The sequence below is a fragment of the Garra rufa genome, chromosome 3 (assembly GCF_049309525.1).
Source record: "Garra rufa chromosome 3, GarRuf1.0, whole genome shotgun sequence".
Lineage (NCBI taxonomy): Eukaryota > Metazoa > Chordata > Actinopteri > Cypriniformes > Cyprinidae > Garra > Garra rufa.
This window is the reverse complement of record NC_133363.1, coordinates 3,483,374-3,496,274: the sequence shown is the minus strand read 5'-3', so window position 1 is coordinate 3,496,274 and position 12,901 is coordinate 3,483,374. Positions and strand designations below refer to the sequence as shown.

The 12,901-nt window shown below is 34.3% G+C and overlaps 1 protein-coding gene across 1 annotated transcript in view; it reads left to right on the top strand.

Moving 5' to 3' along the window:
* Positions 1 to 1,451: 1,451 nt before the first annotated feature.
* The window catches only part of LOC141331836 (probable E3 ubiquitin-protein ligase HECTD4), a 112,914-nt gene continuing 101,464 nt past the window's right edge, over positions 1,452 to 12,901 (top strand). Inside the window, exons 1-4 of the mRNA XM_073836872.1 lie at positions 1,452 to 1,598; positions 6,852 to 7,450; positions 11,712 to 11,801; positions 12,639 to 12,766. Coding sequence (XP_073692973.1) covers positions 1,452 to 1,598; positions 6,852 to 7,450; positions 11,712 to 11,801; positions 12,639 to 12,766 — 964 coding nt within the window. The remainder of the gene's footprint in view (positions 1,599 to 6,851; positions 7,451 to 11,711; positions 11,802 to 12,638; positions 12,767 to 12,901) is intronic.

Here is a 12,901-nt window from a genome sequence, read left to right as displayed (position 1 = left end):
TGCGTCCCAATTCGCATACTATCCGTCCTAAATAATATTCGAAAATAGAGTATGTCCCAAATCGTAGTATGTTTAAAAAAGTATTCCAAAGTTTCCCGGATGGTCTACTACTTAACTTCAGAACGGCTAATATTGCCCACAACACATTGCGCGGTGAACGAGGATTCGATTAGAACTACAAACACGCATAAAAAGTGTTAAAAAACTACAAACATGGCGGATATGCGCGACCAACGGACAGGCAGAGAAAGGGTTTAAGTAATAAATAATCAATGTGTAACCTAATAAAAATATGTATTTAATGTTATCCGCATTATATTTCATGTGCAGCAACATTATGAACTTTTATAATGATAGGTTTGGTCATTAACGTATAAATGCATCATTATGCAAACACGAGCAGAGAAAGACTCGTAAAAGAAAGTGCCTCTTCATTTCTCTCTAAAACGGTAGGAAATCAAATTAAACGAAATGTAGATGATGTTAACTGACAGGGCGGTTTAAACAGTGACAGGATTCGTCCGTTAAAGACGAAGTAGTATGTCCACGTATCTATAATAGAGAACATTATATAGATCAGTGAGTATGTCCCAAAGCTTGCCTACAATTCTGCAACATACTCAAAAGTATGTACTTTTTCTTCACAAAAAGAGTACATACTTTGCAAATTGGGACGCAACATGCGTGTGAGTGACCATCCGGGAAACTTTGGAGTACTTTTTTTAAACATACTACAATTTAGGGCATACTAATTCTACTTTTTTACTATTTAGGACGGATAGTTTGTGAATTGGAGCACAGCAATTGTTTTGAAACACACTAGCTTAAAAGGCAAACATATTTATACTAAAAGCCAAAAGCCTTCGATTTTGATTTCATGGGGACTTTAAAAGAAGGGGAGCACCTATCCAAACATCCAACATTTATGCTTTGGATTTTACCTGTTGGGTTTTAAATATAATTTTGAATATACAAATAATTGAAAGCACTTCATTAAATCAGTTTTATCTTACACTGCAGTGTAACTGAATTTGGTTTAGCATGGCGTCTGACTGACAGCTGGAAACCGTTTATGCCGCTGAACGGCCGTTAATTCCGTTGGAGTCAGCGCAGTGCACGCGACTATCAATTGAGGAACTGCGCAATTGTGTCAAGTTTAGAAAGAGCGAAATTTGTCCCTGTGTCACGCCCACCTTTCCGAAAACACTGGAGCCTATTGAGCTGAGAGGCTGGCGAATCGATCCGCAGCGTTCAAGCGAAAGCCAGGAGGCCTCGCATGGGCGTCGTACATCTGCGCCCCACCGACCGAGAGACCGACCGAGCGAGCGCTCAATGATGATGCGTTTTGCAGGCAGCAGGAGATCTGTCGCCGGCTCGAGCTGATCCAGATCCCGGAGTACGTCGCATTTGATGTTTGACCACTTTGCCTTTTTTCCTCGGAGGGGAAAGAGATGGGATCAGGTGCTGTGGATTCTTCCCAGTGGCTGTCAGTGAAGGAAGAGACTATTTTCCTTCACGATGGACTAATTCGGGTCACGGACCTGGCAGAGCTGCCCAGCGAAATCGGAGTGTCTGAACAAGGGGAATCCGAGCAAGAGGTGTGCATTTATTATATGTCTTTCATTTACACCACCCTCTGTTTTGCGATTAGCGGCATTAGATGTGAACTTAATTAGCTTAACACCAAAGTTAACTAACTCGGCTCGGTTTGGCTCGGCTGGGACTGGATGAGGTTCGGCCAAAACAGCCTTGTCAGATAGCAGCATGCTAATAATAAAAGCTTCCAGTTGTGCTTATTAAAGTAAATGAAGCACTTAGTCGTTTCAACGAGTGTTAAATGACATCTCGTCTCATTCTGTTGATGTTAGTAGATGTAAACATGCTCTGTTATGAAGCCCGATATGAGCAGTATCGAATATTATTATTGCTACAAACGGGCAGTCGATTTGCCTTAATGCTAACGAAGGTTAATGTTGTTAATGTACATGTATATGTTATATATAGAGACAGCCACAGTGTTTTTGTGCGTCTCTGGTGTTTGACGCGTTAGCATAGCACAGACAGACAGGCTAACGTTAGTAGGAGTTGAATCTCTCACTGGCGTGTGGCAGGCAGCTATTGACCTGTCCGTGGGATTCATGTTACAATTTAAGGTGGAAACCACAGATGTTTAAGACAATAGATGTAAGTTAGAATTTAGATTTAGAACGTCAAACATAAACGACAGCATATAGTGATATTTACCTCAGCACGCCTGCCGTAATATTTACTATTATAGTAAGCTAAATGCTCTAACACTAATGTTGTCCTAACCACACAATGTGATTTTCCTCAACAGAGTTATGAAATATGTACAGCCATGTTAAACTGCGCTTATAGGCATATAGTCACGGCTAAAGGGCGTTGTTAGGTTGGTATCTATGTGTCCCAATTCGCAAGCTATCCACCCTAAATGATATCCGAGATTAGAATGAGTGTGCCCTAAATAGTATGCTGAAACGAGTATACCATAGAAACCAGAATGGCTTGCTATTTCTGTTGGACAAATATGAACTTATGATTCAGACACAGATGTTTCCTTTAATATCTTAATATATATACTATATTTTAATATCTAGTCCTAAATACACACTATGTGCTCCATCGCAGAGATTTTAGTCTTTTAGATGTCCACAGGTCCGTAAATATGATCGTCCTTGTACAAGAGTCCCTCGTTCTAAAATGTAAAAGATCTCTATATAGTTTCTTGCATAAAGACCCAATTTATAGTGAAAATTCATTCAATATTATTTTGAAAATATTACATTTACATTATTACTGATTATAGTACTATGCTATTTGATATTTATTTATTTACTAAATTACTAATTTATGTGCTTATTTGGTTTAATCAAATATTAGTCTGTTTATTATATAATTTAGAGCTGAAAAATGACTAGTCGCGGTTATTTGATTCTAAATACAATTTATGTTTGCATACTCTATATGTGTGTAGTGTGTATGTTTATTATGTATCTATAATTAAACACACATACATGTGTGTGTATATCAAGGAACATTATGTTAGATTTATATGTAAAATATTTATATTTATATATATTATAATTTATATACAAGAATTTACATACAAATATTTGTTTATATATATATATATATATATATATATATATATATATATACACACACATAATAAACATACACACTACACACACATATATAGTATGGAAACATAAACTTTTATTCTTAATTGATTAATCACGACTAATTATTATCCAACTCTTTTTTTAAATACTTGATTACGTCTTTTAAATAATAAAAAAAAGAAACATATTAAATACATTTGTACAAATTAGTTTTTCTTTGAAGACATATTTTTTGGGGAGGTTATCCCTCATTACTCACAAACACACGCATAGTATGCAAACATAAACTTTTATTTTTATTTAATTAATCGTGACTAATTGTTTTCCATCTGTAATTTATTTTATTTTTACCTTTTATTTATTTATTTATTTATTTATTTATTTATTATTATTATTATTTTTTTCACATTGTTTGAACCTGACCTTCAGTTTTGAAGTAGCTGTTCTAGTGTCTGGTGCACACTTTGTTTTTTTTGCCACCATCCAGGTGTTTAAAGTGCACTTTTTCTTTTTTAGATTTTTCAGTGTGTGCACACTATTCTTACTACAAGATAGAATAGAATAGTACACGAATTGAGATGCATCTACTGTCAGGGCTTGTCCCAATACCACACTTGTGGTTATTGCACTTGACCACTGGTCTACTGGTCTACTTACATCATGCTTTTCCTTTCTTTCTGGTTGCATGATGGGACACATTTACAGTGTTGTAAAAATGCAAGTAAAGTTTTTTACAGCGGTACATTTACACATTTTAATGTTCAGACCATTGCACTTTAATAATAAACAATATAATAAACAACATTCGCTACACGCTTGCTTTCCTAGGACTGATCTTTATATATAACCACAACACCAGTCATAAAGGTACATTGTTTTGGAAATTGAGACTTATAAATCTAAAAGCTGAATAAATAATTTTTGGATTGATATATGGTGTGTTAGGAAATAGGAAAATACTTGGCTGAGATACAACTATTTGAAAATCTACAATCTGAGGGTGCAAAAAAATTTAAATATTGAGAAAATTGCCTTCAAAGTTGTCCATATGAAGTCCTTAGCAAATGCATATTACTATTCAAATATTAAGTTTTGATTTATTTGCGGTAGAAAATATATTTTTGTGCATGGAACTTGATCTTTACCTGACATAATTTTTTTTTTTTAATATATATATAATTTTGACCCGTACAATGTATTTATATATTATATAAATATATAAATATAATATACCCGTCCTACTTAAGACTAGTTTTGTGGTTCAGGGTCACATATATATTATATGATATTATCCATATTATATATTGTCACAACTCGGTCACAAGTATATCAGAGTTTCTCATTTGTAAATTGGAAGGCGGTTTTGCACAGTTTTTTTACCTGGTAGTTATTGTTATTTTTAATTTGTTGTTTTGTTTTTTTGTGGCACTGAATACTGTAGCAAGACTACAAACCTCCCAGTACGAACCATGCCCATCTGAGAAACATCTCCAGAACCACCGTCTCCTCCTTTAGATCCATCTGGTTGTTTTTCCTCTCGTTTGTTGCTGTCTTGCTGTTTCAGTGTTTGCCATACAAATGTCACTGTGCACTTCCAGTCTGTTATTTTGATCACATACAGCTTGATGAATAGCAGTTATATTATCTGAGTTGTTAAAACATCTGTCTGTTGAATCCTCAAGTGAAATTCTACAGGTGAAAAAAACCCACACAGGTAGCAGCATTGAATCTAATCTACAAAAGTTCATTTTAGAAAGAATAAGGTGACATGAGTTTAAAGTTTGATTAGAAATGGCGATTATACAGTATATTATGCAATTTCCTTCTATTCAGACATGAAGATGTCACAATACTAAAACACAGACTTGTTACTGAAAAAATGTCTACACAATAAATCTTATATCATTGGGTGAAGTCAGAATGCCCTTAAACAATAATGTGAAACAAATATTATGCAATTGAGTTGAAAAATGTTGAATTTTGAGATGCTAAACTGACTCCTTTTGTGAGACTAAACTGGTTCCTTTTGTGTGCGGTTCGCAAAGGGAAAGATGCGCTATTTTCTGCTGTGCATCACTGAACGTAATGAGTCAGATCTCAGTAACAGAATAGAATTCTGACTCATTACTTTCAGAAATGTCCGTCTTGAAATTAAGCAAGTTTAGTGTAGTTTTTGTAACTTAATCCAGGAGAACCAGGCCCTTTTGTCACACGCTGAGCAAATAGCTTGATTAATTACGCATTTATATCATGTAATTATATATAGTTACTAAGAAGGTTTTCAGTATACGAGCCACAACTTGAAAATTGGGCAGATTATCTAATAGAGAAGATTCAAATGGAAATGCAGATCTAGAAAAGGCAAATCCCAACTGCTTGAATTAAAGAAACTTTTGAGCAGAAAGATAAAAGGCTCGTAGATAAAACGATGTCTTTAATAGTTTAGCCTTAGCAAATAGCCTTGGTGCTAACATGGTGTTAAATAAATATATTCATTAAGTAAAAAAAATAAAATAATTTGTCATAGGTCTGCTGTTATGCTGTATGAGAGATTTTAGTTTGACTTGTTCCATAGAATTGTGTTGTGAGATATAGTGATATAATTTGTTGTGATAAAGTATTGCCCACCACTAGTGCGTGTGTATACTTTAATTCATGTTTTTTTCCTTTTAAATCTGCATAACATGATTTATGCAATTTATTTTTAAAAGAATTTCTGAACATGGTGAGCATCTGTTTTATTAAAGTACTACGGAGTGTCACATTTTTTTATTTTATCTATGCTGTATAACAATTAAAATATTACAGCATTATTTTATATATATATATATATATATATATATATATATATATATATATATATATATGTGTATGTATGTGTATCCTGTAAAAATGCGAAACATAAAATATCATGTGGTGCGACTATCAAGAAACTACCATTTTGGGACTTTTATGTTGAAATCAATTCAAAGATAGGATGTTGCATCATATACCAATTTGCCAAGGATCCATGGATGCAGCAAGCAAAAAAAAAAAAAGGGAAGCATCAACCAGGTTTTTAACTCCTTTCAAATTTGAAAAAAAAAAAAAAACTTTTCAACGTCTGGTATGTAGTTACCACATTTGGATATCATGTGGTATGACCTCAACAAAAAAAAGTATTTATTTTTATTATAAATTTCATAGTGACCTTTTGTGGCGAGCTAGGTTGTTTTGTTTAGGTGGCCAATTCTTTGCTGGTAAATTTTGACTGAATTAAAAATTTCATGTGGTGTGACCAAATATCATGTGGTTCGACCACTAGTTGAAAAATCACAAACATCACTTAATTTAAAATTTTGAATTTATTTGGATTTTTAAATTTTATTTTTTTAATAATTTGTATTTATGTGTACACAACATTTCTATTGTTTGAACAATTACAATAGATATTATTTTTTGTATTTTAAAATTGGCCTGTCAAATCCTTATACGTCACACACAAATTTGGATGCACTAATCGATTTGACAGCCCCATTATATTTATTTTGGCCAAGAATAATAGTTAATAAATAAGTCTTCTGATTACTGAATTATTAAATGTTTTATTTTAAATTGTCTACTTGACATGTTAGGTAAAGCAAAAAACCTAATGAGGGAACCTTTAGATTAACCTGATGAGGGTCTTGTGCCAAAATATGCTTCATGTTTTTTTCTGTGCTCCTGCAGATCTTGACATTCGAGACCAAGAACCCGGTGGAGCTTGCAGAGCGCCTGCGAGCCGTCTGTGGAAACCAGAGCAACGCTTACACGCGACTTTTGGAGTACCGTCTCAATGCGCTGCGTGGACTGTGGGGGGCTCAGCGACAGCTGGCCCTGGAGGAGCAGCAGGAGCACGACGGGGTCGTCCCGGGGAGCGCCGGAGGGACCGACGACGAGACGCTGGCCCTGCTTAAGCGACAGGGCTTCCTGCAACCTCAACATCACCACCATCCTCACCACTCTCCGATGCCCGCCGGCTCCGACCAGGCACCGTTTACCTCACGTGTCGGCCTCCTGTTGGTCTTTCCGCTACTGCAGTCGCAAACTCGGCACGACCCCGCTCTCTGTGGGGTCACGGCCGAGGTCCTGCTCGCGTGTCTGCGCGACTGCCAGCCGCTCAGCCTGGGCAAGGAGCCTGCAGACTGCCTTAATGGCCTGGAGAGGTTGCTTTGCTCCTGGTTGGAGGAGAAAAGTGAGCCGGAGGGAACGGCCCAGGCGAGGCCACTACTGACCCAACAGCAGAGGCAGAACGCAGCAGCTGCACTTGTGGCTCTGTCGTGTGCAAGGTGAGTTTGTTTTTAGCCTTTAGTCACTTTGCAATGGTTTGTAAAATCTTTGTTACTTCATGCACAGGCCAGTTTTAACATTCAAAGCTTTTTTTTTTTTTTTAGTGATGCACTGAAAATATTTTTTTAACGAAACACAGAGACCAAAATAAAAGTTTTGATGTAGCTGGAAATAGGGCTGCTTGATTTTGACAAAAATTATAATCATATTCATTTTTTGGTCAATATTGTAATTACGATTTTTTAACACTATTATGACTGGGTCCACAACTTTATATTAGTGATTAATTTTTTTTTTTTTAAAGAAAATACTGAAAACCTTTATGTACGTCTAAAGTAGTCTAACAATTCTACAGAAATTGAATGTAATTATTTGAATGTAAAATAAAAGAGCGTCTTCACTGTAATAATTAAACATGTTTTGTTTCTTATTAAAATTACAAAAGTCCTTTATTCAAGAGCAGTGAGTGATTTTTCTCTTTGTATTTTTTACGTTTTATTAATATTAAGCACAGAGACGGCAGAAGGAATATAAAAAATAAATAAAATAAATAAATAAAGTTTTGATGTAGCTGGAAATAGGGCTGCTTGATTTTGACAAAAATTATAATCATGAGTAGGGCTGTTCAATTAATCGAAATTCGGTTTCAGTTTCTGCTTCAAACGGTCATGAAAATGCAGTAATCGAAATCAAACGATTATTGCGCCCCATGCCGCCCCCTTTCCACTGGTGCGCTTCGCTCCTCCACAAAAGCCTAATTTCACATGCAAATCAGCAAAATCATGTAACGTGACTTTCATAAAATGGGACATGCTTGATTTATTAATGTATCTTCGATGTTGTGTTTTTAATAACACATAAGAAAACTTGCGCTGTTCTGTGTTTGCGCTCAGAGACGGAGCAGAACACGGACATTTAAAGTTATCTTTTAGCTCAAGGTGCACATAAACAACAACATTTCAAAATGAGGCGCTTGGTGATTATTCATGTAAACTCTCGTCAGTTCTGTCTTAAATGATCATAAACAGTTAAGAATGAAGATACGTGTGTAACAGTATATCGGACCCGTGTGGTACAGCGGCAACACATAATATTCCTTCTGCTGTCTCTGTGCCTAATATGAATAAAACGTAAAAATACAAAGAGAAAAATCACTCACTCAATGCTCTTGAATGAAGGACGTTTGTAGTTTTAATAAGAAACAAAGCATGTTAAACTATTACAGTGAAGACCCTGTTTTATTTTACTTTCAAATAATTACATTCAATTTCTGTAGTATTGTTAGACTACTTTAGATTTGCATTTATATTTAGTAGTTTTTAAAAGCAGTTTTTTTTTTTTAATCTTTTTTTTCTCACTGTATTGCTATCTTTAAATGAATCACTATATAGAGTTTTGGACCCTGTCATAATCGTTTAAATAACAATGATTACAATATTGACCAAAATAATCGTGATTATGATTTTTGCCAAAATCGAGCAGACCTAATCATTTTTTGGTCAATATTGTAATTACAATTTTTTAACACGATTATGACTGGGTCCACAACTTTATAGTAGTGATTAATTTAAAGATAGCAATACAACATTAAAAAAAAGAAAAAAAAATGTTTTTTAAAGAAAATACTGAAAACCTTTATGTAAGTCTAAAGTAGTCTAACAATACTACAGAAATTGAATGTAATTATTCGAATGTAAAATAAAAGAATGTCTTCACTGTAATAATTAAACATAATTTGTTTCTTAATTAAAATTACAAAAGTCCTTCATTCAAGAGCAGTGAGTGATTTTTCTCTTTGTATTTTTACGTTTTATTAATATTAAGCACAGAGACGGCAGAAGGAATATTATTTGTTGCTGCTTTAAGAGCCACACGCATCCAATATACTGTTACACACGTATTTTCATTCTTAACTGTTTATGATCATTTAAGACAGAACTGACAAGGGTTTACATGAATAATCACCAAGCGCCTTATTTTGAAAAACGTTATATTTTTTGCGTGTATTTGACCGTTTAGCTGCGCACCTTGAGTTAAAAGATAACTTTACATGTCCATGTTCTGCTCCGTCTCTGGAAAGAGGGTGGAATGGGATGCAATAAACCTTTTATCTCGATTACTGCATTTTCATGATCGTTTGACGCCGAAATCGAAAACTAAACTGAATTTCGATTAATTGCACAGCCCTAGCTGAAAACCAAAACTGAAAATAAATTGTATTTAATAATCAATTAATTAATCGCATTTATTTAATGAATCAACACTCAAATACAAACTGAACAAGCCATTTTTATTTAGCTTTATAATGACAGAATTGTTTCATTTTGTTGTTGAAACATGAACATTTAAACAATAAAACTTGTTTTCATAACAGATTTATTCAAGCATATGTTACATAATGAAGACTACATTGAGTAAAAATTTAATGAATAAATATAGTGTATATATTTAGTGAAATGCTCCTCTTTTTAATATTCTTTTTTTTTATCAGACTAGTGCATTTATATACATTGAATGAGGTAAATGTGATATTTACAAGCTGTTTTATTGAAGTTTTTTTTGAGCTTGAAACACTGTTGAGCAATTACATGAGATATGATACGTTTCGGCAAGTTGTAACTTATCTTTTAACCTTTTCTGATGTTCATTCATGTTTATTTTGTGCTATAACTTGCAGTAAAGAGGAAGATATGATCAGTTCATGTGCTGTTTGAATTGATATCTTTTAGTTATTATTATTATTATTATTTTTTAATCTCTCTCAGTACAGTCGTCCTAGTTGTTAACTATGGCACTCTTAATGTATTTTGGGCCCTTTTTAACACTCAAATACAAACTATCCATGCCATTTCATGTAAACTTTTTAATGACAGAATTGTTTCTACTTCATTCTGTTGTTGAAACATAAACATTCAAACAATAAAACTTGTTTTCATAACAGATTTATTCAAGCATACGTTGCATAATGAAGACTACATGTTGAGTAAAAATACAATAAAATATAGTGCATATATTTAGCGAAATGCTCCTGCAATGTTTATGGACATTGAATATCTTTCCTGAGGTAATAAGACATTTACAAGCTGTTTACAAGCTCTTTTATGGACATTGTCCTGGGCATTATCTTTTAACACTTTCTGATTTTCATTCATGCTTAATTTGTGCTATAACTTGCAGTAAAGAGCAAGATATGATCAGTTCACTTGCTGTTTGAAATGAGGTGCTACCATGATCTGTCATGCCACATTGAAGAGCAACTAAAGTGCATTCATTTTTTGTACTTCATGATAAAATGGACGAAGTTACTTTGTTTCATATTAAAAGTCAAAAGCACTTTGCTTATTGCAATTATTGGATGGCAGATGATACAACAGAAATAGCATAGACTAAAAGATTGATATTGAGTTCTATTGAGTAAAATAAAAAAGTTTACATTTTGTAGTTACTACATGTTGTGTGCATGAAATAGACACCATCAGATAAATGCTAATTAAGTCACATTTTGGTCAATGACTTCAGCCCTACGAAACTATGCCACATTTTTGATGCATCACTAGCTATTTTACTTTCCTAACATGTCTTCTTTCACACTAGTGGAAAGAAAACATACAAAATGCACATTTTAGTGTTTATTTATAACTCTTTTAGATTTGAATTAAAATTTGTATCTTTAAACCTGTGAGTTTTGCTTCAGTTTTATTCCTGTCTTTATTCTGAAGGTTCTTACAGAGTGGTTTATTTGACCTGATTTACATTGTTTAATTTCTAAAAACAAGGTGAAGTTTTTGGTTTATAGAGTGATAAAAATGGACCCAAAATCCCCTTTGTAAAAACCTTAATGTGTCATGCAAAATAATACAAGATTTTTGAGCCTGACTTCATCCAGTGTTCTGATTTCCATTCATATTTAATTATTAATGCTTGATTTTCATATTTAAACATAGCATTTCTGAAAATTTTGTCTGGGGGGCCAAAACTGGAAAACGTTGATATCTTTTAGTTAAATCTCCCTCAGTACATTTGCCCCAGTTGTTAGCTATGGCACTCTCAATGCATTTTGGGCCTTTTAAACAATCAGTTTATCCAGTCAATCACGAGTGGTAAGCTGAGACACACGGCACTTTACTGAAGTGTCTCAGTGCTTCTCCTTCCACCGCTTTTGATCTGATATGTCTAGGGAAGAGTTTCTTGATTTCATTGCCATATGTATCACTGTGGCAGAAGAAACTCAAAAAACTGTTGTTCTGTCTGTGTTCGCAGGGGTTCCCTCAAAACGTTCATTCACACTGTCCACCTCCTGCAGAAACAGACAGACTTGGGTCAGCTTCCAGTGGCGGATGTTCTCTACAGGTGAGATGTGTCCTACTGTTACAGTTTGTGAAGAGAAAAAAATACACTGCTTCTGTTAACTGTTAACTTTTATGAATGCTACAGAATAAACAGGGTGGCAATTATTAACCAGTTTTAAAACTGTAACCTTACTAGAAAGAGTTGTATCTGGATGATAAAAGGTTTTACTGGCTGCTTTTTCTGTAGATTTATTGACTTGATTTTTCAGAGCTGCAAACAGAAATTAAACTTTGGTCATGTGACTGTTTATACCGGCCACACTGCAAAAATTTTTTTTCTTACTTAGATTTTTGTCTTGTTTCCAGCCAAAATATCTAAAAATTCTTAAATCAAGAAGGATTTTCTAGACGAGTAAAAATCCTAAATTAAGTGAGTTTTTGCTTAGAACAAGCAAAATAATGTGCCAGTGGGGTAAGAAAAAAAAAATAAAAAATCTGATTTCAAACAGAAAACAGGGTTATTTTTCTTACCCCATTGGCAGATTATTTTGCTTGTTTCAATCAAAAACACACTTCATTTTGACTTGTTTTTTTCTGAAAATCCTTCTTGATTTAAGAATTTTTTGACTTTTTGGCTGGAAACAGAAATGAAAGTAGCTCTCCAGGGCTGCATTTATTTGATCAAAAAGGACAGGAAAACTGTAATATTGTGAAATATTATTGCAATATCAAATAACTATTTTCTATGTGAATATATTTTAAAATGTCATTTATTCCTGTGATCAAAGCTGAATTTTCAGCATTATTACTCCAGTCTTCAGTGTCACATGATCCTTCAGAAATCATTCTAATATGCTGATGTGCTGCTCAGAAATGCATAATATCCTCTCATTCGCAGACTGCTGCTTCTAGAGGGAGGTCCAGGTTCACCGTCCTGTTTGTTAGGGGGGAAACACAGTGTGTCATGGGGCTTTGAGGACATGCTGCCCACACCAGAGAGCAGCGCCGCTGGAGCAGAGAGTAAAGGTGAGGGATAAATGACTGTATATACTATTGTTATAAACACATTTTTCTGCCTGTGTTAAGAAAGTTGAGCAATCGCTGTAACAGAGTTGAAGGCACACACTTTTCCAAAATGTCACTGCATGGTGATATGGAGCA